Source organism: Schistocerca piceifrons, chromosome 2, assembly GCF_021461385.2.
Source record: "Schistocerca piceifrons isolate TAMUIC-IGC-003096 chromosome 2, iqSchPice1.1, whole genome shotgun sequence".
NCBI classification, from domain to species: domain Eukaryota; kingdom Metazoa; phylum Arthropoda; class Insecta; order Orthoptera; family Acrididae; genus Schistocerca; species Schistocerca piceifrons.
The window spans coordinates 997,458,984-997,479,884 of NC_060139.1; the positions used below are offsets into that span (position 1 = coordinate 997,458,984).

The following is a 20,901-nucleotide window of genomic DNA, read 5'->3' on the forward strand; positions in this document are numbered from 1 at the left end:
CTGTTATTGCTACAGTATTACAGTGACTTCCGCTACATTTCTGCCTAATTCTGTAATATTGCACATTATTAGTCCAGACTCAATAACTAGGGAAACACCATTGATTGAAACGGCGCAGATCCGCTGATTTGCATTTCGCAATCCCGGTGCGTGACTGTTCACGTCACGGAACGCTGGCTCGCGATATGCCGGATGCCTGGTGCTGGCTTTTATTTATGCATTTATTTTTTGCAGTACCTCGCGATGCGATTCATATTGCAGGAGCGAGTTGTCGGACTCAGAATCTGCTACCATATATAACTCGCGAGTTCCTTCTCTCTCAGCCTGCCTAACTCTAACCCCTCCCACTTCCTCGCATTTCTCTCTCAACCTCCCTCCCCTTCCACACACACACACACACACACACACACACACACACACACACACACACACACACACACACACGCATACACATATGCACGAATTTCCGTGTGTGCTCGGCCACTGAAGAGAGCCTGGAAGCCTGGATGTGTGTAGCTCTTCTGACACACGTTACGAATTCCGTTTGTAGACAGGTGCCGCGAGATGACACTTGATTATGCTGTCGTCCATGGTAATTGCTCTACAAAAGGATGCGGGACTCTAGCAGAGAGAAAGTGCCTCAGCGACTCCGACATACCTCCCCGGCCATGATTGCACTTGGCGAGCTCTCGCAGTGCGAACGTAATGTCGTTAAGATTAGCCCTCTCTCTCTCTCTCTCTCTCTCTCTCTCTCTCTCTGCAAAGAGCACAGCACCCGTGGTTGGAGCCATGAGAATTAAACATACATCTTCACGCACGTCGGGAGTTCCATCTCCATCACAGTGAGAACACCTCTAGAAGTCACCAGACATAAAGGTCACTGTACACTCTGCATGAAAAACAAGTAGACGAAAATCATAGTGACGTCTAACTTCCAGCGTGTTTAGTCTATGCTTGGTTGGTGAGTAATGACCGTGATATGCCTCCAAGCGCACACAGACTGCATTGAAGTCACGGTCGTTACAGGTAATGAAATCTGGCTAATGCCGCAGATAAGGTCGACTCAGTAAATACGTATGACAGTGCGACGGTAGAACTACTGCTCAGCCTATGTCAGACGCGTAACAGAAAATGATAGACCAATCCATAATTACAGCTGATGGGAGCGATAGGTCATCCAGAAATAAAATTTTATTCGGTAATTAACTCTAATAACAATATTGTGCAAGCACTGCGTGAGCAATTAGACCTTAGCAGTAACAGCCCAGAGGCCGATTCTTTAACATACGTAACTCCCACGTATAAAACCTTTAAGAAAAGCTAGTTTTTTTACGTTTCTCAATGTTTACGACGTCGCGTCTCGCTAACTGTGTGTCGTATAATGCTATAATTTTCGACGTCCATTCAGTGGTACTGTGCAGAATATCTGTAAAATTTATTGCCAATAGAATTATTGGTAAAGAGGTAACAGATTAAAATATACTGAAGATCTACAGTATGCAAATCAAATTTTACTGTGTTGTGGGAGAGAGAGCGGGGTGTCAACGGGAAAATGTGTCAAAAATGCTTGGAACTGTCAAGCTGAGTGTTCGCATTCTTCAACACTGTTGAGTTACGTCACCTCAAGATACACATGGTGCGTTACGAGGAAAGGTACATGCTTTGAAGAGTGATAGTATTAGTGATTCCGAACAAAAAACTTCACATGGACATACAGGGTGTTACAAGAAGGTACGGCCAAATTTTCAAGAAACATTCCTCACACACAAAGAAAGAAAATATGTTATGCGGACATGTGTCCGGAAACGCTTACTTTCCATGTTAGAGCTCATTTTATTACTTCTCTTCAAATCACATTAATCATGGAATGGAAACACACAGCAACAGAACGTACCAGCGTGACTTCAAACACTTTGTTACAAGTTCATTTATTTGGATAGAAGGCTACGGGGCCTGATGATAGCAAAATGAAATGCCGGAAATGGTTGCTTTCAGAATATAATAAAATATCTTAAAGTATATGGGTGTTGGTGAGTTTTATTGACATTGAAAACTACTTACGAGCCGATATCCCCTGGCCATGATGGACCAACAGAGAAAAGTGGTGCCGGATGATTCTTAAACACTGAGACCGCATGGATAGTTAGTTTGGGAAAGGGATAATCACACTTGTGTTGCTTAAAACCTTCGTTTTCAACAGTTATGAAATGGGAGACTGAATTCAGAAGTCATACATATTTTGAAAAAGATGCATATCAAAGAATTCCTGAAACCTCCAACAGCTGAAAACACGAACGGGGCGTAAAGCTGGTATCATATATTAAAGGTGTATCAAATAACTGTCACCATGAGCTTGTTACAAAAGCAGTGTGGTACATTTTTTTCATTTAGAATTACCTATGAGAATGTTTGGTGAAAATATGTGCCGCATTTGCTTATATTAGACAAAAGTCATAGCGCAAATTAATTTCCAAGTTATAATATCGTGTGACTCAGTGATCTCGTCCTAGTCTTTCTACTGAACGCCCCTTCGGTGACTTGTGTTCCCTGATCTACCCTGGTAACCCAACTGGGAGAAGGGATCCTACAGTTTAATCTGGAATCTGAACCACCTGCCATTTCCCGCGACTCCTCACATCATTGAGAGGTGAAGGCTTCGTAACGTCTAAAAAAGATTCCACTGAAATTCCGTTACTTTAAACGACAAGTGCGTCCACCACATCATGGCACAATCAAAGTTATGGGTGAAATCAGATGTCCAAGTATCATTAAAGACAATATCGATTTCGTCTGATGGAGCGGTTATTGGCAGCATTTTCTAAGGCGTACCAGGAGTGATAATGATGGTATGAGGTTCGGGGACACTATAGGCATTGTGAAGAATAACATAGTGGTTAGCCTGATCCGGCTTCCAGGCCAGAAAAGGGCAGAGACCGCCGAATGCGTGTTTTAAATTTTGATTTTCACGTCAGTTTTTTTTTTTTTTTGTCTTGGTTATGTTGCACTTGTGGCGGCTCCCTGCAAAATTTTGCCTAAATACTACAATATTACAAAAATAAACGCGTGACTCAATGTTGTTGTAATATTAGATTCATATACTGTACTAAGAAGCAGTATGTTCCTTATGTGTTTATGATTTCCGTCCTTTTTCTTTATTAATACGTTAATATATTCTATATATTTCACTCTCACGGTACCGACGCGTCATTCTTCCCAAACAGCTGACATGGAAAGCAAAAAAGTGCAATCCGAACATCATACATGCAGCTCAAGCTCTTTTGATACTCTTTCATACTAAATTTTCACGTATACTCGCTTTCTTACCACCACCTATGCCTTTTGACTTACAAGGGTAGTAATCGTCGCTAAACTGAATGTATTATGTTTACATAAGCATATAAACTGAACTGTAGAAATATATTTAATTTGTATTATTAGTAGTTTAACATTGTGAGGAATAAAATAAAATGGAGAAAAACGTGATAGCAGTGAGAATCAAACCCATGTGACTCACGGCCAGTAGGTGCTCTTCACCACTGTGGCACGGCACTGATTCATCCAGTGTTGCTCAAAAATCGCTCACACTCTACTCGTAGATCTTTAGGGAGCGTTCCAACTTTCCCTACAGATCATTCAGGTGAAATATTATAGGAACAGTAAAAGGACATCAACCTGCTTCTACTCACAAAGTTTAAGATAAACTGATGAGCCTCATCCCACACCCTCCTCTTGTTGGATTTAAATTTCGAATAGGTCTGTCAAATTCTTTGACTCCCACTTTCTCCTCCAAAGATCTACTGCAAATGAGCCTCTTTAGCAGACCATCTACGGGATGCGGTTTGTTGCTTCCTCAACAATTGTCACGCACTTTCAACGAAAAATACTGACATGGTTGCGAGAGCACCGTGGCAACCTTAGTGCCGGCAAAGAGGCGTCACATCAGAGAATGCACAGTCGTAAATAAGCAGCTGCGTCCCTTCTCTGACTTGACTTTTGCGCTGTTGACACTGGTCTCTGGTTATCACGGAGACAGCGCTACAAAACGTATTTTCGCCCGTTTTATTTGCCTTATGGCATGCATTCGTTGAGAAATGCACAATTTTAGTGCGCTTTCCGTCTCACATTCGAAGAAAAATGGTATAATTTCAACGTGATAATAAACTTGAGCTGTAGTACTTTAGCACATGATTACCGGTTGCCAATACGTCCTCCTATGCAAAACGATCGCTGAATGACATTGATTTGTATTTTAGTTCAGATGCAGTTACCCATCCAATATCTACAACGTTCATTTATAGTAAGAGAAAAAATATGTGTGTCATCTGTCTCAGTATCGTGTAGACTTTTGAAGGTAGGTATTCATATTTCAAGTGTCTGAGTGTCTTGTTTCTGGGATAAAGTCTGGAAATTAACTCAATTATTGCTGCTCATAGACGAACTGCATAAAATCGCCTAAAACCACAGAGAGGGTAGTCGGTATACTAGGCAAATGGCCGTTAAACAAGTGTGTCGAACTGCGATGCAGTAAGGGACAGTAAAGGAAATACGGGACGAAAATGAAAACTCGGATACGAGTATTATCCGACGATGACAGATTTGATCCATTGGTGTGATTGACCTCCTTTTGTCGTAAGCGAGTGCACTGACCCTAGAGGTATAAGACCAGATGGCATGATTTAGATTTCGTGCCTTAGAAAACAAACAAGAGGTACCCGTCGACTAATTTCCGTGACCTATCGAAAGATGACAATAGAGTCTATCACACAATTTCGCAAATTGTTGTTTCAGAAATACTTATTTTCTGAAGCTTGTGAGAATGGGTCTTCTTTCTGTGTTATTTTTAGTGAACTACAGAGTGAAATATAAAAGTAAGTAAAGTTGCGAGCAGTGTGGCCGTGGATAATATGACATACGGAAGTTCTGACTTGAAGTAGTCAAAGCTAACTCTCGCGACGAGCAAGAACTCGACTTTCGAGTCCCAGTCAGGCAGAGTTTTTCATTTGTCACCAATGGCTATATCTTCATATCCAATGCAGCTAATTATGCAACGGCGAATGAATTTCATAGATACAAAATAAATGTTGTTGTCGAGCCAGTCAGGCACATATTTTGAAAGCGTTGGATCTCGGTTTCAAATTCAGCAGTGCGGGTGCATCGGGCTCTGAATCTATACCTCTATTGTTTGCGTGCTAAGCTTTGTTTACGAGAATGGTGGCTGGGCACTATGCAATGCATTTAATCCTATCGCCTCGTCACTGAAGCGCTTTCTGGTGTGGTTTACTACTCATTCAGCCATGAGCGGATAATATCGAATTCTATAACCCCTCCCACAACAACTGCACAAATACATACGTAATATAAGTTACTGTATGTATTTGAAAACTAAACAGTGCTTGCAATGTGTTTTTCTGCAGCTGAAATTATGCGCGAAACATTGTTTATGTATGAGAAGAAGGTTTCATTAAAATATGTCATTTCCATCTCTCTCTACATGTTATACTCCCTCTCTACATCTTTCCTCTCTCATTTAAAAACTACATAGATTTAGTGAATTTGTAATTTTAGCCTTTTGGAACATAACTTGCAAGCTTTATGTTAGAAGATGAAGTGAACAGTAGAAGTCTAGAAAATAGATGAACAAGAGACGAAATGTATTGAAAGTATCCATTTCTTGTTCTGCTTGGCTTAGATAAAATCAAAATCAGTGTAGAGATAAACACATGTAGAGCAGAATAGAGCATTGGTGAACAAACAACATAAGAAAAATATTAGAAGCACTGGAAACGGGTCTGACTTTCTTACACTTGCACGTATGGTATCTCGTTCGCAAATAATTGGGGATGATGAAGTGAGAAGTCTTGTGAATATGAATGAAGCTACAATGACCTACCGATTAAAGCAAAAGTAATTACAGTGTTATGTACATATAATGGAATGGAGGACGCTCGTTGGCCAGAAGGAAATTTAACATATGTCCCAATAAGAAGGAGAAAAGAAGACGAGCACTGAAAGAATGAGAAACAAATAATAATTCCTGGTTGGCAGAAAAAAGAATTAGAGGACACCTATACACGAAGATGTGAAGACTAAAATGTGGAAAGCGCGCTAAGATCCACTCTACGTATGGCGAATCACTGACTGTGAACACAACAGCTATCAAAGATCATACATTTTCTCAGTGCGTAGCAGAGGCATATACGTTGGAAATTACTGCGAAAGACAGAAAATAAGCAAATGGAGCAGCTAACAGACTGGAGTGGAAGAGGTTATTATGAATGTGACGAAAACGGTGTTACCCATGCCAATAGATGGTAAACGAAAACGAGCAGTAATTGGCTTGATTATTGATTAAAAAAATGCAAGCAGGCTAAACTCTCGAAGGGAGTACACCAGGGGAGTATAGACCCAAGAAACGACGGTATTCTAGTTGTCTTAGGAACGAACCAAACCTCGAAGCGAGCACTGAAGTAGAAAGCTGTATAGGTACTGAAACATCGCTAAGGCCGGAAATATGCTGTATAGGTACTGAAACATCGCTAAGGCCGGAAATATGTTCAGCCGAAGGTTTTACCAAAGGCCTAACGGTTTTCAATGTGGATAGACTAAATACAGTAGTTAATGACGTGTTTGTTGCTGTTAGTAGTTTATCTTGTAATGAAATTGAAACAGATTGATGCTTTGAGTTACTATGGGTAGACGGTATACTCATGAGCGGGAATAAATTAACAATTTGTCCTTTTAATGACCCCCTGATGCAGAAGATACAGTTGTTGAAAGGTTGAAGGAAAGTTTGGGGCTCATTTACAATTGGAACTCGTCTCAGTGGTTCGTGGCGACTTCTATCTTCCCTCGGATAAATACATTTTTAAGTTCGGTGGTAGGCATAAAACATCGTCCGAAATTGTACTAAATGCTTTCTCCGAAAATTATTTTGACGGGTTAGGTCAGGAGTTTACACGAAAGCAAACGATACATAGTGCAAATGATACATAGTACAATTGATACATACTAGCTCCCACAGCAATGAACAATCCTTAGCAAATAGTTCATGATATATACAGCAGTTAATGGCCACAAGGTCTTTGAAGCGACACTAAAAATAGTAACATCAAAATACACAGATAATATATACGTATCTTCTCCCGTAGTATTGCTGCGCGGTATGGGATCTTTGCCTGATGAGACTGATGGAGGCCTCCGAAAAAGTTCAAAGAAGGGCAGCTCGTTTTGTGCTGTAGTGAAACAGGGGAAAGAACTTTATATCACACGCGAGTTAGGGTGTAGTCTTCAAAACATAGGCATTTTTCGTCGCTGCGATGTTTTTTCCGAAATTCCTATTACCGTCTTTTTCTCCCAAATGCCAAAAAATTTTGGCAATTCCCCACCATACAGGAAGAAATGAATATTGTAATAGAATATAAGAAATCAGAGCTCTAACGTGAAGATTTAGGTATTCATTTTTCCCACATGCTTTCGGGAGTGGATATTGACATAATTAAACCTGTCATGGCACCCTTGGTTCAGCGTTCCAGCCAGTCACTCAACCATTTCTTTCTATCCTCTCTAATACGGTGACGGTGTCTTGAAGTATCATGTACGATGTAATAATACATCTATTTCCTCGTTCTTTGAAATCATAGCATGCAGATTTCCTAGCATTATTTTGTTGTTGCAGCTATGTAACAGGATTTAAAGTATACTCTGAGGGCCACGGAATGCGAAATCCGTAACCTACAGAAAACGTAAAATCTCTTTTCTCTTTGTTCCAGACTGCCTGCACCTTCAGCTGTACCGGGACAGCAAAGACCGCTACAAGCAGGGACACACAAAGGCATCGCTCTCCCTGCAACACTTCCTGGCCATCGACACTGGTGAGTTTTTCAAAGTAAAAATCCTTTAACGTTGCAATCATGAGAGAAGTACTATTACAGCTACTTCACTATACAAGGTGAATAAAAATTCGCGCACTCGGACTTCGCAATGCGATTCCTCAATTACTAGCAATACAGAAATGACTCTCACAAAATTTCTTCTAGTGCACGTTAAATACTGTCAATGTGGCAACACTGTAATCACTTTTACGGCAACTATCTCTGTCAGAATACAACAGCAGGACTGCGCAGTTGGTGCAGTGGTAGTGTTTTGTGTTAGGATGAAGGCAGTCGAGGGTTCGATTGAGGTCGGGGCTTATTTGTTTTTATTTGCTAAAAGTAGTCTGCGTGGTACGATATCTGGCATTTTAATCGTTATACAGGGTGATTCAAAAAGAATACCACAACTTTAAAAATGTGTATTTAATGAAAGAAACATAACCTTCTGTTATACATCATTACAAAGAGTATTTAAAAAGGTTTTTTTTCACTCAAAAACAAGTACAGAGATGTTCAATATGGCCCCCTCCAGACACACGAGCAATATCAACCCGATACTCCAACTCGTTCCACACTCTCTGTAGCATATCAGGCGTAACAGTTTGGATAGCTGCTGTTATTTCTCGTTTCAAATCATCAATGGTGGCTGGGAGAGGTGGCCGAAACACCATATCCTTAACATACCCCCATAAGAAAAAATCGCAGGGGGTAAGATCAGGGCTTCTTGGAGGCCAGTGATGAAGTGCTCTGTCACGGGCTGCCTGGCGGCCGATCCATCGCCTCGGGTAGTTGACGTTCAATTCAGACGATAAGGTTTCATAACTAACCTTTTTCGTAGGACTCTCCATACAGTTGACTGTGGAATTTGCAGCTCTCTGCTAGCTCTGCGAGTCGATTTTCCTGGGCTGCGAACAAATGCTTGCTGGATGCGTGCTACATTTTCATCACTCGTTCTCGGCCGTCCAGAACTTTTCCCTTTGCACAAACACCCATTCTCTGTAAACTGTTTATACCAACGTTTAATACACCACCTATCAGGAGGTTTAACACCATACTTCGTTCGAAATGCACGCTGAACAACTGTCGTCGATTCACTTCTGCCGTACTCAATAACACAAAAATTTTTCTGTTGAGCGGTCGCCATCTTAGCATCAACTGACGCTGACGCCTAGTCAGCAGCGCCTCAAGCGAACAAATGTACAACTAAATGAAACTTTATAGCTCCCCTAATTCGCCGACAGATAGTGCTTAGCTCTGCCTTTTGTCGTTGCAGAGTTTTAAATTCCTAAAGTTGTGGTATTCTTTTTGAATCACCCTGTACAGCGAATACAATGGGTCTTCTACAAAACATTTGCAGTTACGTGCTACGAACACAGAAATGGAAATACAATCGATTTCATTAGTGGGCGTTTAAAAATAAAATATTTGCACGTCGTGGACGGAAATTGTTTCGCACCACGCATCCACCAGATTCCAAATTTTTAAGTGTGCACGTTCCACCAATGGTTCCGTTGATTAATAAGAACTGTTAACACTGCCACGTTTAGGTCCGTTACATTTAGTTAGGGCCTTAGGTCACCAGTAGAGCTAGCAATGTGCTTCGACGGGACCATTCGAGGATGGTACACAGAAAACAGGTTTGGAATCTAGTAGATGTAGTGGTGCGAAAAATTTCGCTTCTTTAAAAGCTGCCTAATGAAAACGATTGTACTTCCATTTCTGTGTTCGTAGAATGTAACTGCAAACGTTTTGTAGAAGACCCACTTTAATAGCTATATGACGATTAAGACCCCAAATATCGTACCACGCAGACTACTTTTAGCAAATAAAAACAATCTAGACTCGATCCAGAGTCGAACCCTCGACTTCTTGCAACCTAACCTTGCCAATCTGTTAACATCCATTTACTGTCCGAGATATGCGCAGGAGCCGCGCGGGATTAGCCGAGCGGTCTAGGGCTCTGCAGTCATGGACTGTGAGGCTGGTCCCAGCGGAGGTTCGAGTCCTCCCTCGGGCATGTGTGTCATTAGGATAATTTAGGTTAAGTAGTGTCTAAGCTTAGGGACTGATGACCTTAGCAGTTAAGTCCCATAAGATTTCACACATTTTTGAACATATGCGCAGGACGAAATTATATGAGACATTTTTGTACTGCCAATATGTGAGGAATCACGCTGCGAAGACCGAGTGCACGAATTTTTCTTCACCATGGAGATTACCACCATTGTAGACTAGATAGCATACCAATTGGAGCGGTAGTCCATATGCTATGTCACATACCGTTTTCCAAAGGTTGCTAAAAGTCTTTTCGGATAATTCTGAAAGTGCCCTTTTGTTACAGATACGAATTTACTTTTCAATAAAACATTGATTCCTGTGCGAATGAACTACTTTTTAATTTCAATTATTACGTATCAGATTGATGGTTGATAACATTTAATAACTATCACTTTAAACAATTTAGACATTTAATACCACTAGTAATGTTTAGATTTCCAGTTACAAATTTTCCATACCGAATTCCTACAGCGTACTGCAGATAGTAAAATGTCTTTCAAGAAATTAAGTGTCATCTTGAACACCTACAAAAAGTCTGGTCTTCAACACTCACATAAACATCTGATTCAAATTTTAGGGATACTGTTTGCAACAATAGCCACAAATTTTTTATTGTATGTATCACTTTTTAAAGGGTCTCGCACATTTTCTCCGTAGAACGCATTATTTACATCCCTCTCCAATTTTGGGTGGCTAATAAATCTAGAGCACTATTGAGTTTTCTAAATTTTACAACGTGTAATAAAAGTGAATTTAATAATAAGCCTTTATACTACTTTCTTTGTTTCAGGTTTCACTCTTGACAAGGAATCGAACACGATAGCTATAATCTGTCAAGATGTGACTGTCATTCTCGCTTTCGACACCCGAGAGAGACTGATGCAGTGGCAGGTTAAGATTGTCAACAACTTAGGAGAAGGTAAGTCAATGTCTCTCAACTTTCTTACAAATATTGAAATAAGATACAAAGGAAATAAGACATTAGCTGCCAGTGGGCATTGATGTATCTCAACGGGGCAAGTTGAAAATTTTTGCCAGACTAGAACTCGAACCCGGGCCTCCTGCTTACATGCACCACAAATACATATTAACAGGTCTGCAGATCACTAAACCATTCCTCTCCGTGGAATTTAGTACACTAGACTCTTGCTAATCCGGCCATTCCTGGCATATGTGGGTGCCGGATTAGCGGAAGTACCGGATTATTGAGTGTCTGAAATTTATTTTATTCATTTATTTTGTTTTCTATTTATTTTGAAAACATAGGAGATACAGTGTACTGTACTTTATTAAACCGAAGGATAAAATATTAAAACACAGAGGATATACTTTATTAAATCCAAAAATACACTACTGGCCATTAAAATTGCTACACCAAGATGAAATGCAGATGATAAACGGGTATTCATTGGACAAATATATTATACTAGAACTGACATGTGATTACATTTTCACACAATTTGGGTGCATAGATCCTGAGAAATCAGCTTCTAGTCGTAATAACGGCAGTGATACGCCTGGGCATTGAGTCAAACAGAGCTTGGATGGCGTGTACAGGTACAGCTGCCCATGCAGCTTCAACAAGATACCACAGTTCATCAACAGTAGTTACTGGCGTATTTTGACGAGCCAGTTGCTCGGCCGCCATTGACCAGACGTTTTCAGCTGGTGAGAGATCTGGAGAATGTGGTGGCCAGGGCAGCAGTAGAACATTTTCTGCATCCAGAAAGGCCCGTACAGGACCTGCAACATGCGGTCGTGCATTATCCTGCTGAAATGTAGGGTTTCGCAGGTATCGAATGAGGGGAAGAGCCACGGGTTGTAACACATCTGAAATGTAACGTCCACTGTTCAGAGTGCCGTCAATGTGAACAAGAGGTGACCGAGACGTGTAACCAATGACACCCCATACCATCACGCCGGATGATACGCCAGTATGGCGATGACGAATACACGCTTCCAATGTGCGTTCACCGCGATGTCTCCAAACACGGATGCGACCATTATGATGCTGCAAACAGAACCTGGATTCATCCGAAAAAATTACGTTTTGCCATTCGTGCACCCAGGTTCGTCGCTGAGTACACCATCGCAGGCGCTCCTGTCTGCGATGCAGCGTCAAGGGTAACCGCAGCCATGGTCTCCGAGCTGCTGCAAACGTCGTCGAACTGTTCGTGCAGATGGTTGTTGTCTTGCAAATGTCCCCATCTGTTGACTCAGGGATCGAGACGTGGCTGCACGATCCGTTAGAGCCATAGGGATTAGATGCCTGTCATCTCGACTGCTAGTGATACGAGGCCGTTGGGATCCAGCACGGCGTTCCGTATTACCCTCCTGAACCCACCGATTCCATATTCTGCTAACAGTTATTGGATCTCGACCAACTCGAGCAGCAATGTCGCGATACGATAAACCGCAATCGCGGTGGGCTACAATCCGACCTTTATCAAAGTCGGAAGCGTGATGGTACGCATTTCTCCTCCTTAACGAGGCATCACAGCAACGTTTTACCAGGCAATGCCGGTCAACTGCTGTTCGTGTATGAGAAATCAGTTGGAAACTTTCCTCATGTCCGCACGTTGTAGGTGTCGCCACCGGCGCGAACCTTGTGTGAATGCTCTGAAAAGGCAATCATTTGCATATCACAGCACCTTTTTCCTGTCGGTAAAATTTCTTGTCTGTAGCACATCTTCGTGGTGTAGCAATTTTAATAGCCAGTAGTGTATATTACTTTTCAAAGAAAACATACTCCTTAAGCGTATACTGTAAATAATTATAGAGTCGTATCCCTCACTATGAAACACGTCCCTAATTTTTAACTGTCACAATGATGATACGCGACGGTGGCATGCTTTATCACGCAGCCGCTTTGCAAGCATTACATCGGTACTGCATGTACCTGGTTCGTGCATAAGGTACTCCAAGAAGACCTCGGCAGCTTCAGCACCAGCAGCGTGAGAAACCTTCATGCTCTCTCCTCCTGTGTCCTCTTCTTCATCACTTTCATCATTACTTTCTTGCACGCTTTTGATTATTTCTTCATGTATTAAAGTTTGGTCCGGATCACAGTTTTCCTCATTCAGCCACTTAGTAACCTCTTCATCATCAATTTCTTCTCGTCCTGAAAGGTTGTGGAGTATGTCAGTGTACAAAGTTATTGATAATTCCGAACTGACTGACTCATCGCTGTCATTGTCTACTGGATCCAACTCGGCATCAATGGATGGCCACAATTTTCTCCAGCTCTTCATTATGGCACCGCTCTCCAATTTATCCCATGATTCGGCTGCTTGGAAAACAACATTACGTATGTTAATTGTTTTCCACGCCTTCAGCATATTCTCGATGGAGTCGTTTTCACTTTCGTTCAGCAAGGAGGCGAGAAATGAATGTCGAAAATGACGTTTAATTGCTTCCAAGATTCCCTGGACCATGGGCTGAATTAGGGCTGTCACATTGTGTGGGAGAAAGAGTGCTCGTATACCATCGGACTTTGGAGGAACATCTGAAGGACGACTGGGAGCACTGTCAATTATAAAGCTTTTTCTTCTTTAGTTCTTTTCTCACTGCTGGTACAAACGTTTCATGGAACCACCGAGAGAATATTTGTGTGTCCATCCACGCTTTCTTGAAAGCGCAATGCTGCGCTTGTAGAGTATTTATGTCAATGTGTTGAAAACAACGTGGAGTTGGGATTTTTCAGTCACCATAAGCGGTAGTTTATGACTCCCATTTGCATTAAAACACGTCATTAATGTTACGCGTTGTTTCTGTTGCTTGTAACAACGAGCTTCCTGCTCGTTCTTGGCAGACATTGTTTTTGAAGGAAGCATCTTGTAAAAGAGTCCCGTTCCATCATCGTTATACCAGGCAACAGGAGTTAAATCTTCTTCCTCTATTATCTTCCATATCTTGCTTAAAAACTCATCAGCGTCCTTACCGTTAGCTGAGCGTCTTTCCCCGGTTACAGTCAGCTGCGGAATGCCATGTCTTTTTTTCTAGTTTGATAGTCAACCTTCGCAAACAAGTTACTGCTACGAAGCTGTTTGTTAAATGCAGCTGCTTTTACCTTTATAATCGGGCCACTGACTGGAATTCCTTTACTGCGTTGTTATCTGAACTATCTATAAATAGCTATGTCCAGTTCTTCATTCTCAGTCTTTCGCATAACCTTCCGTTTTCCCAACTCACTATCCATTTATGTTGAGTACTGTCGAACAACATCTTCTTTCTTTTTGATGTCATAAATAGTTGCATTGAACTCAGCAGCTGTGGGTTTCTGCTATGAACCTCGATTTAAGTTATCTAAAATTTCTAATTTCTGCTTGAGGTCTAGCGTAACGTGTTTCCTTTTAGAAGACATGTTTCCGACCTGTAAAGAAAGCTACAGTTTCAAATACAGTATATAAAGCGTTGTTTAACTAAGGATTGTTGCGCAGGACATATTCATTGTGCACGTGTTTTTGGATGTGCGCCGGATTACTGTGAGATCGCACTACTGAAGGCAGGATTGGCGAGAGTCTAGTGTACTTCAGTTCTATGCTCATAACTATTGTTTAATTTCGCAAGTTTCCTGTTCCTTCGCGGTTTCAGTTTTCACCAAAATTTCTAAATACTGCACATTTTCCTCGGTTATTGTCCTACTTTTATCTATACAAAATTTAGAACACGTTAGTTAACATACAGATCCAGCTATCCACAAAGAGCGACGCAGATGTAGGAAAATCTTCATTAATATTTGTACAACCCTAACAGTTTGCTTTGACTGTGTGGTGTGCGTACTGTAAGACCTTCGGTACACACACCATCAGATTAATTGACTTGTCGCTCTAACGAAGTAGGCAAGTGTCAGCAATATGTCTCGTGGTCTTTTCGTGGCGTGTTTATCTTCTGCCGTTAGGTCAGACGATAGAAATGCCACTTACACGCTCAGAGTAGCAGATTGACGGTGACCAACTTTAAACAGAACTTGATTTATTTTCACACACATTTATTAAAATAATAAAAAGCATAGATATTACGTAACTTGATTGTGGATGCTATTTACAATTGACAGTCTGAAGTTCCTTTGGTCTTAGTACGTTAATCTTATTCTCACATATCTCTGATACTTGACAAAGTGTCTATACATTTATCTTCATGGCTGTGTACAAGAATATGATAATCTTATTAGGTGCAGACTGAAACTTGACTATAGACTGGTACAGACTAATGCAGACTAGTACAGACTGGTGCAGACAAATGCAGACTGACTGATCGGAGGTCTGTACACTCGTTATAATACCTCGCGCGTTCAGGTATCACTGCGCGAGTGTGATCCGCGAGGAGAAAATGTTCTACGTTAGCAGTAATCTCATTGGCTGCGTTACATATTAATACGCGGATCGGCGGAAGCAGAATTTGGTCCGTCTGTAAGGCAGCGCCATCTCGTAGTGTCGAGACGGACGAGCGCTGCGCCTGCGCTGTTGTGCTTAGCGGGGCGCGCTCTAGTGGGGAAGTTGTGTACGCGCTGACTACGCGGAACTATGTACACAACAGACTGTTTAGTATGAAAAATTTAATATTTAATAAACGTGAAAAAATTGGATAAATTGATGTCTCGAATATCAAAAACGGATTCCATTCTTGGAACGTAGGTAATTATGTGAGGGATGTTCATGGTGGTTAATGGCGCAGAGTAGATGTTATAGTTCTGTAAGACACAGCAGAGAATAATTGGAAGGATCTGTATAAATGTTCTGCCAGGGCAGTATTGCGAAATGAAAACCATTGTTACGAAGGCTGAGATAAATCTGGTGTGAAGTAAGATACTCGAAATATGCATAAAAAGAAGGAGCAAACATTTTGAAAATGTGTTTGATTGTTATAATTGGCTAATATATTAACCCTGTAAGAATTTTTCCCACCAGCAACTAAGTTTTGTCGTCTTTCTCAGTTCATTATCAGGAATGAGGAATGACACACGTTAACTAGGAAACAAACAGAAGACAAATTATAAGTATTGTGAATGACTTACTGGAAAAACACGAAGAGGAGCAAGACGTGCACGAGTTATTTGTACATGTTGTAAAGTACACAGAAAGACTTAATACTGAAAGGAGCCATAGACTGAAAGAATTGCAAGGTCGGACAAAGAATGGAGTATATAAAACCGATTATCAAAATTGCTGTGTTTAGTAGGAATGGAGATATGGGATTGAGACATGAGGTTTGATGGCGAGCTATCGTGCACTCTCTAGGTAGGTCTGTTATTTGGGGAACTTAATTGTTACCTGCTTGTACAGTGTAATGGCGGATAATATACTACACTCCTGGAAATTGAAATAAGAACACCGTGAATTCATTGTCCCAGGAAGGGGAAACTTTATTGACACATTCCTGGGGTCAGATACATCACATGATCACACTGACAGAACCACAGGCACATAGACACAGGCAACAGAGCATGCACAGTGTCGGCACTAGTACAGTGTATATCCACCTTTCGCAGCAATGCAGGCTGCTATTCTCCCATGGAGACGATCGTAGAGATGCTGGATGTAGTCCTGTGGAACGGCTTGCCATGCCATTTCCACCTGGCGCCTCAGTTGGACCAGCGTTCGTGCTGGACGTGCAGACCGCGTGAGATGACGCTTCAGTCAATCCCAAACATGCTCAATGGGGGACAGATCCGGAGATCTTGCTGGCCAGGGTAGTTGACTTACACCTTCTAGAGCACGTTGGGTGGCACGGGATACATGCGGACGTGTAAGAGATCGCTCCCCACACCATGATGCCGGGTGTTGGCCCTGTGTGCCTCGGTCGTATGCAGTCCTGATTGTGGCGCTCACCTGCACGGCGCCAAACACGCATACGACCATCATTGGCACCAAGGCAGAAGCGACTCTCATCGCTGAAGACGACACGTCTCCATTCGTCCCTCCAATCACGCCTGTCGCGACACCACTGGAGGCGGGCTGCACGATGTTGGGGCGTGAGCGGAAGACGGCCTAACGGTGTGCGGGACCGTAGCCCAGCTTAATGGAGACGGTTGCGAATGGTCCTCGCCGATACCCCAGGAGCAACAGTGTCCCTAATTTGCTGGGAAGTGGCGGTGCGGTCCCCTACGGCACTGCGTAGGATCCTACGGTCTTGGCGTGCATCCGTGCGTCGCTGCGGTCCGGTCCCAGGTCGACGGGCACGTGCACCTTCCGCCGACCACTGGCGACAACATCGATGTACTGTGGAGACCTCACGCCCCACGTGTTGAGCAATTCGGCGGTACGTCCACCCGGCCTCCCGCATGCCCACTATACGCCCTCGCTCAAAGTCCGTCAACTGCACATACGGTTCACGTCCACGCTGTCGCGGCATGCTACCAGTGTTAAAGACTGCGATGGAGCTCCGTATGCCACGGCAAACTGGCTGACACTGACGGCGGCGGTGCACAAATGCTGCGCAGCTAGCGCCATTCGACGGCCAACACCGCGGTTCCTGGTGTGTCGGCTGTGCCGTGCGTGTGATCATTGCTTGTACAGCCCTCTCGCAGTGTCAGGAGCAAGTATGGTGGGTCTGACACACCGGTGTCAATGTGTTCTTTTTTCCATTTCCAGGAGTGTATATTGAAAAGGAGCAAGGGGCACAATAAGATTATAAGATCAAGAGCAAAGGGCTCGGATTAAAAAGAGTGGGAGACAGAGATGTAGTCTGTCGCCCCTACTGTTTAAACTATACATCGAAGAAACAATGACAGGAATAAATTTAAGTTTCCTCGATGAAAATGAAGACGGGTAAAGGTGGTCAGTTGAATTGAATGAGCAGTCTCGTGATTATAGAATATGGAGTGAGAGTGAGTCGAAGAAAGGCGAAAGTAATGAGAAGCAGCAGAAATGGGAACAACAAGAAACTGAACATGAGAACTGGCAATCACGAAGTAGAAGAAGTTAAGGAATAGAGCTACATACGCAACAAAATAACCTATGATGGACGGAGCAGGGAGAATATAAAGAGCAGGCTATCACAGGAAATAGCCAATAGAAACTACTTGTACCAAATAAAGGCCTTAATTAGAGGAAGAAATTTATGAGAATGTACATTTGAAGCACAGCTTTGAATGGTAGTGAAACAGGGACTGTGGGAAAACCGCGGCAGAAGAGAATTTAAGCATGTGTATTGTGGTGCTGCAGACGAATTTTGAAAATTAGGTGCACTGATAAGGTAAAGAATGAAGAGGTTCTCCGCAGAATCGGTCAGGCATGGAACATATGGGAAACACTGACGGATGATAGGACATTTTCCAAGACTTCAGGGAATAACTTCTGTGGTACTAGAGGAAGCCGTAGTGGTTTGTAAAGGAAGAGAGAAAGAGAGAGAGAGAGAGAGAGAGAGAGAGAGAGAGTAGTAATTCCAGAAAATACTGGAGAAGATGCAAGTGGACGAGAAGGTTGGCACGGGAGAGGAATTCATGTCGAGCCGCTTCAAACTAGCCGGAAGACTAATGACTCAAAAAAGAAAGAAAAAAGAAAGTGTAACGAGAAGCGCAGTAGCTTACTAGACTGGAAGGTGAGACAACAATCTACCTGGGTGTGGTTTTTAGGCGGTTTCCCGCGCTCGTTTAGGCAAATACTGGGCTTGTCCCCACGCCCCTAATTAAATAATTATGGGACGTATGTAGTCATTCAGAACGAACCTTACATTAATAACAGACAGGTAGTGCACAGGACTTACCTCGCTTACGTAACTGACGCTTGAGGCGACAAGAAGGGCACCCAGTCGCAGAGTTAAATAAAAATAAATCTGACAAAATTCGAGAGCAGCAGAGCCTGGATCCAAACGGGTAAGTGCTAATGAAAAGAAGAAGGAGAAGAAGAGGAAGAATCCCAGGTTGTACTGCTAACAGCGGAGACACGAAGTTCAGCAGTGTGAACTGCAAAGAAGTAAATCAGTGGAACAGACAGGCATCTTGTTCAGGTATGATTTATTGGGTTGCTGCTAAAATGCGTTATTAGCTATCTGAATAAACAAAGAGGAGAATGATGAATGCTGAAGAAATGATTTAAAATTTGTGCTGAGGCGGCGACTTGAACCTGAGTTCCGTTACTTACTAGGCAGGTATGGTACACATTACACCACCACAGCGTTACAGCTACAATAACTGCACGGACTAAGATAGTCCAGTGCCCTCCCTAACACAGCCTTCAGTTGACATTTTCAGCATATTTTCTCTTCTTAGGTCGTCACTATTGCTGAGGCTCTCCAGTACTGGAATAGCACCGCATGGTAATGGGGAAATTCTGCTTGTACCTTAGGAGCAGGTGATCTATGGAGTGATGTAATGAAATTTTCGTCCAGACATTTCAGTCTCATTTTTATCGTTTCTGCAGGATTTTCCCCATTACATCCAATGCTGGATTGCTACTCCAATACCGGAGAGCCTTAGCCATAATGACGATCTAAAAAGGGAAAATAAACTGAAGATGTGAATTGAAGTTAGTGTTGGGGAGGGCATTTGACTTGGGTAGTTTGCGCACTTAGGTTAGCTGTAATGCTATGGTGGTGTAGTGACTAGCATACCAGCCTTGTAAGCAAGGAGATATTGTGTCAAGTTTCAACTGCGGTACAAATTTTAAGTCAGTTCTTCAGTTTCCATCATTATCGTAGATAAAGATGAGACTCAAATGTCTCGAAGAAAATTTAATTATACAGGAGAACATTAATCCCCCACCTGAATGAAAGAGTGCCTGTCACGAAGTCAGTATTTTAAGACAAGGACAAACCTTGCTCGTTTCAGGCACTTAATACACGCGGTATTTCAGGCATGTCTGTGGCACCAATTAACTCTTGATTTGAAACTTCCTGACAGATTAAAACTGTGCGTCGGACCGAGACTCGAACTCGGGACCTTTCCTTTCGCGGTCAAGTGCTCTACCACTCTCGGTCCGGCACACAGTTTTAATCTGTCAGGAAATTTCATATCAGTGCACACTCCGCTGCAGAGTGAAAAATCTCATTCTGGAAACATCCCCTAGGCTGTGGCTAAGCCATGTCTCCGCAACATCCTTTCTTCCAGGAGTGCTAGTTCTGCAAGTTTTGCAGAAGAGCTTCTGTGAAGTTTGGAAGGTAGGAGACGAGGTATTGGCAGAATTGAAGCTGTGAGGATGGGTCGTGAGTCGTGCTTGGGTAGCTCAGATGGTAGAGCACTTGCCTGCGAAAGGCAAAGGTCCCGAGTTCGAGTCTCGCTCCGGCACACAGTTCTAACCTGTCAGGAAGTTTCTTATCAGCGCACACTCCGCTGCAGAGTGAAAATCTCATTCTGGAAACTCTTGAGTTGTTACTACAGAATCTGAGAGTTTTCTGGTGGAAGTGACTCCACTGATTTCATATGTCATTTTTTGCCACCGACTCTCGTCCTGGTGCCGCTAGCTGAGTGCAGACTCGGTGTTTCAGACCAGCCGTTCCTGATCCAGATAACGTCGGCGCCGCCGCGAGCCAAGATCTCGCCCGGCCCCGCGCGCCTGCACGTCCAGGAGCAGCGATTCTGCCTCACGTCCGGCGTGCCGCCGCGGCTTCTCGGTTTCTGGGACATCAGCCAGCTGAGGTACGATCTGCGGGCCACGCTGTAACCGTCTGTCTGTCTGTCTGGACCACACGGCAGCATGATGGCAAGGAAGGAGGTGTTTGTGTGTGTGTGTGTGTGTTTGTGTGTGACAGAGAGGGAGATAGGGGGGGAGACAGACAGAGAGAGAGAGAGAGAGAGAGAGGGAGAGAGGGAGGGAGGGAGCGAGAGAAAAAAGGAGGGAGGGAGAGAAAAAGGGGGGAGGGAGAGAGAGAAAAGGGAGGGAGGAGGGAGGAAGAGAGAGAGGGAGGGGGGGGAGAGAGAAAAAGGGAGGGACGGAGGAAGGAGAGAGAGAGAGAGAGAGAGAGAGAGAGGGAGGGGGAGAGAGAGAAAAAGAGAGAGAGAGAGAGAGAGAGAGAGAGAGAGAGAGAGAGGGGG

At 43.0% G+C, this 20,901-nt stretch overlaps 1 protein-coding gene across 1 annotated transcript in view; it reads left to right on the forward strand.

Annotated features, from left to right (window-relative positions):
• The first annotated feature begins 789 nt into the window (after nucleotides 1-789).
• The window catches only part of LOC124776045, a 50,630-nt gene continuing 30,518 nt past the window's right edge, over nucleotides 790-20,901 (forward strand). Inside the window, exons 1-4 of the mRNA XM_047250885.1 lie at nucleotides 790-842; nucleotides 7,738-7,871; nucleotides 10,720-10,848; nucleotides 20,355-20,505. Coding sequence (XP_047106841.1) covers nucleotides 790-842; nucleotides 7,738-7,871; nucleotides 10,720-10,848; nucleotides 20,355-20,505 — 467 coding nt within the window. The remainder of the gene's footprint in view (nucleotides 843-7,737; nucleotides 7,872-10,719; nucleotides 10,849-20,354; nucleotides 20,506-20,901) is intronic.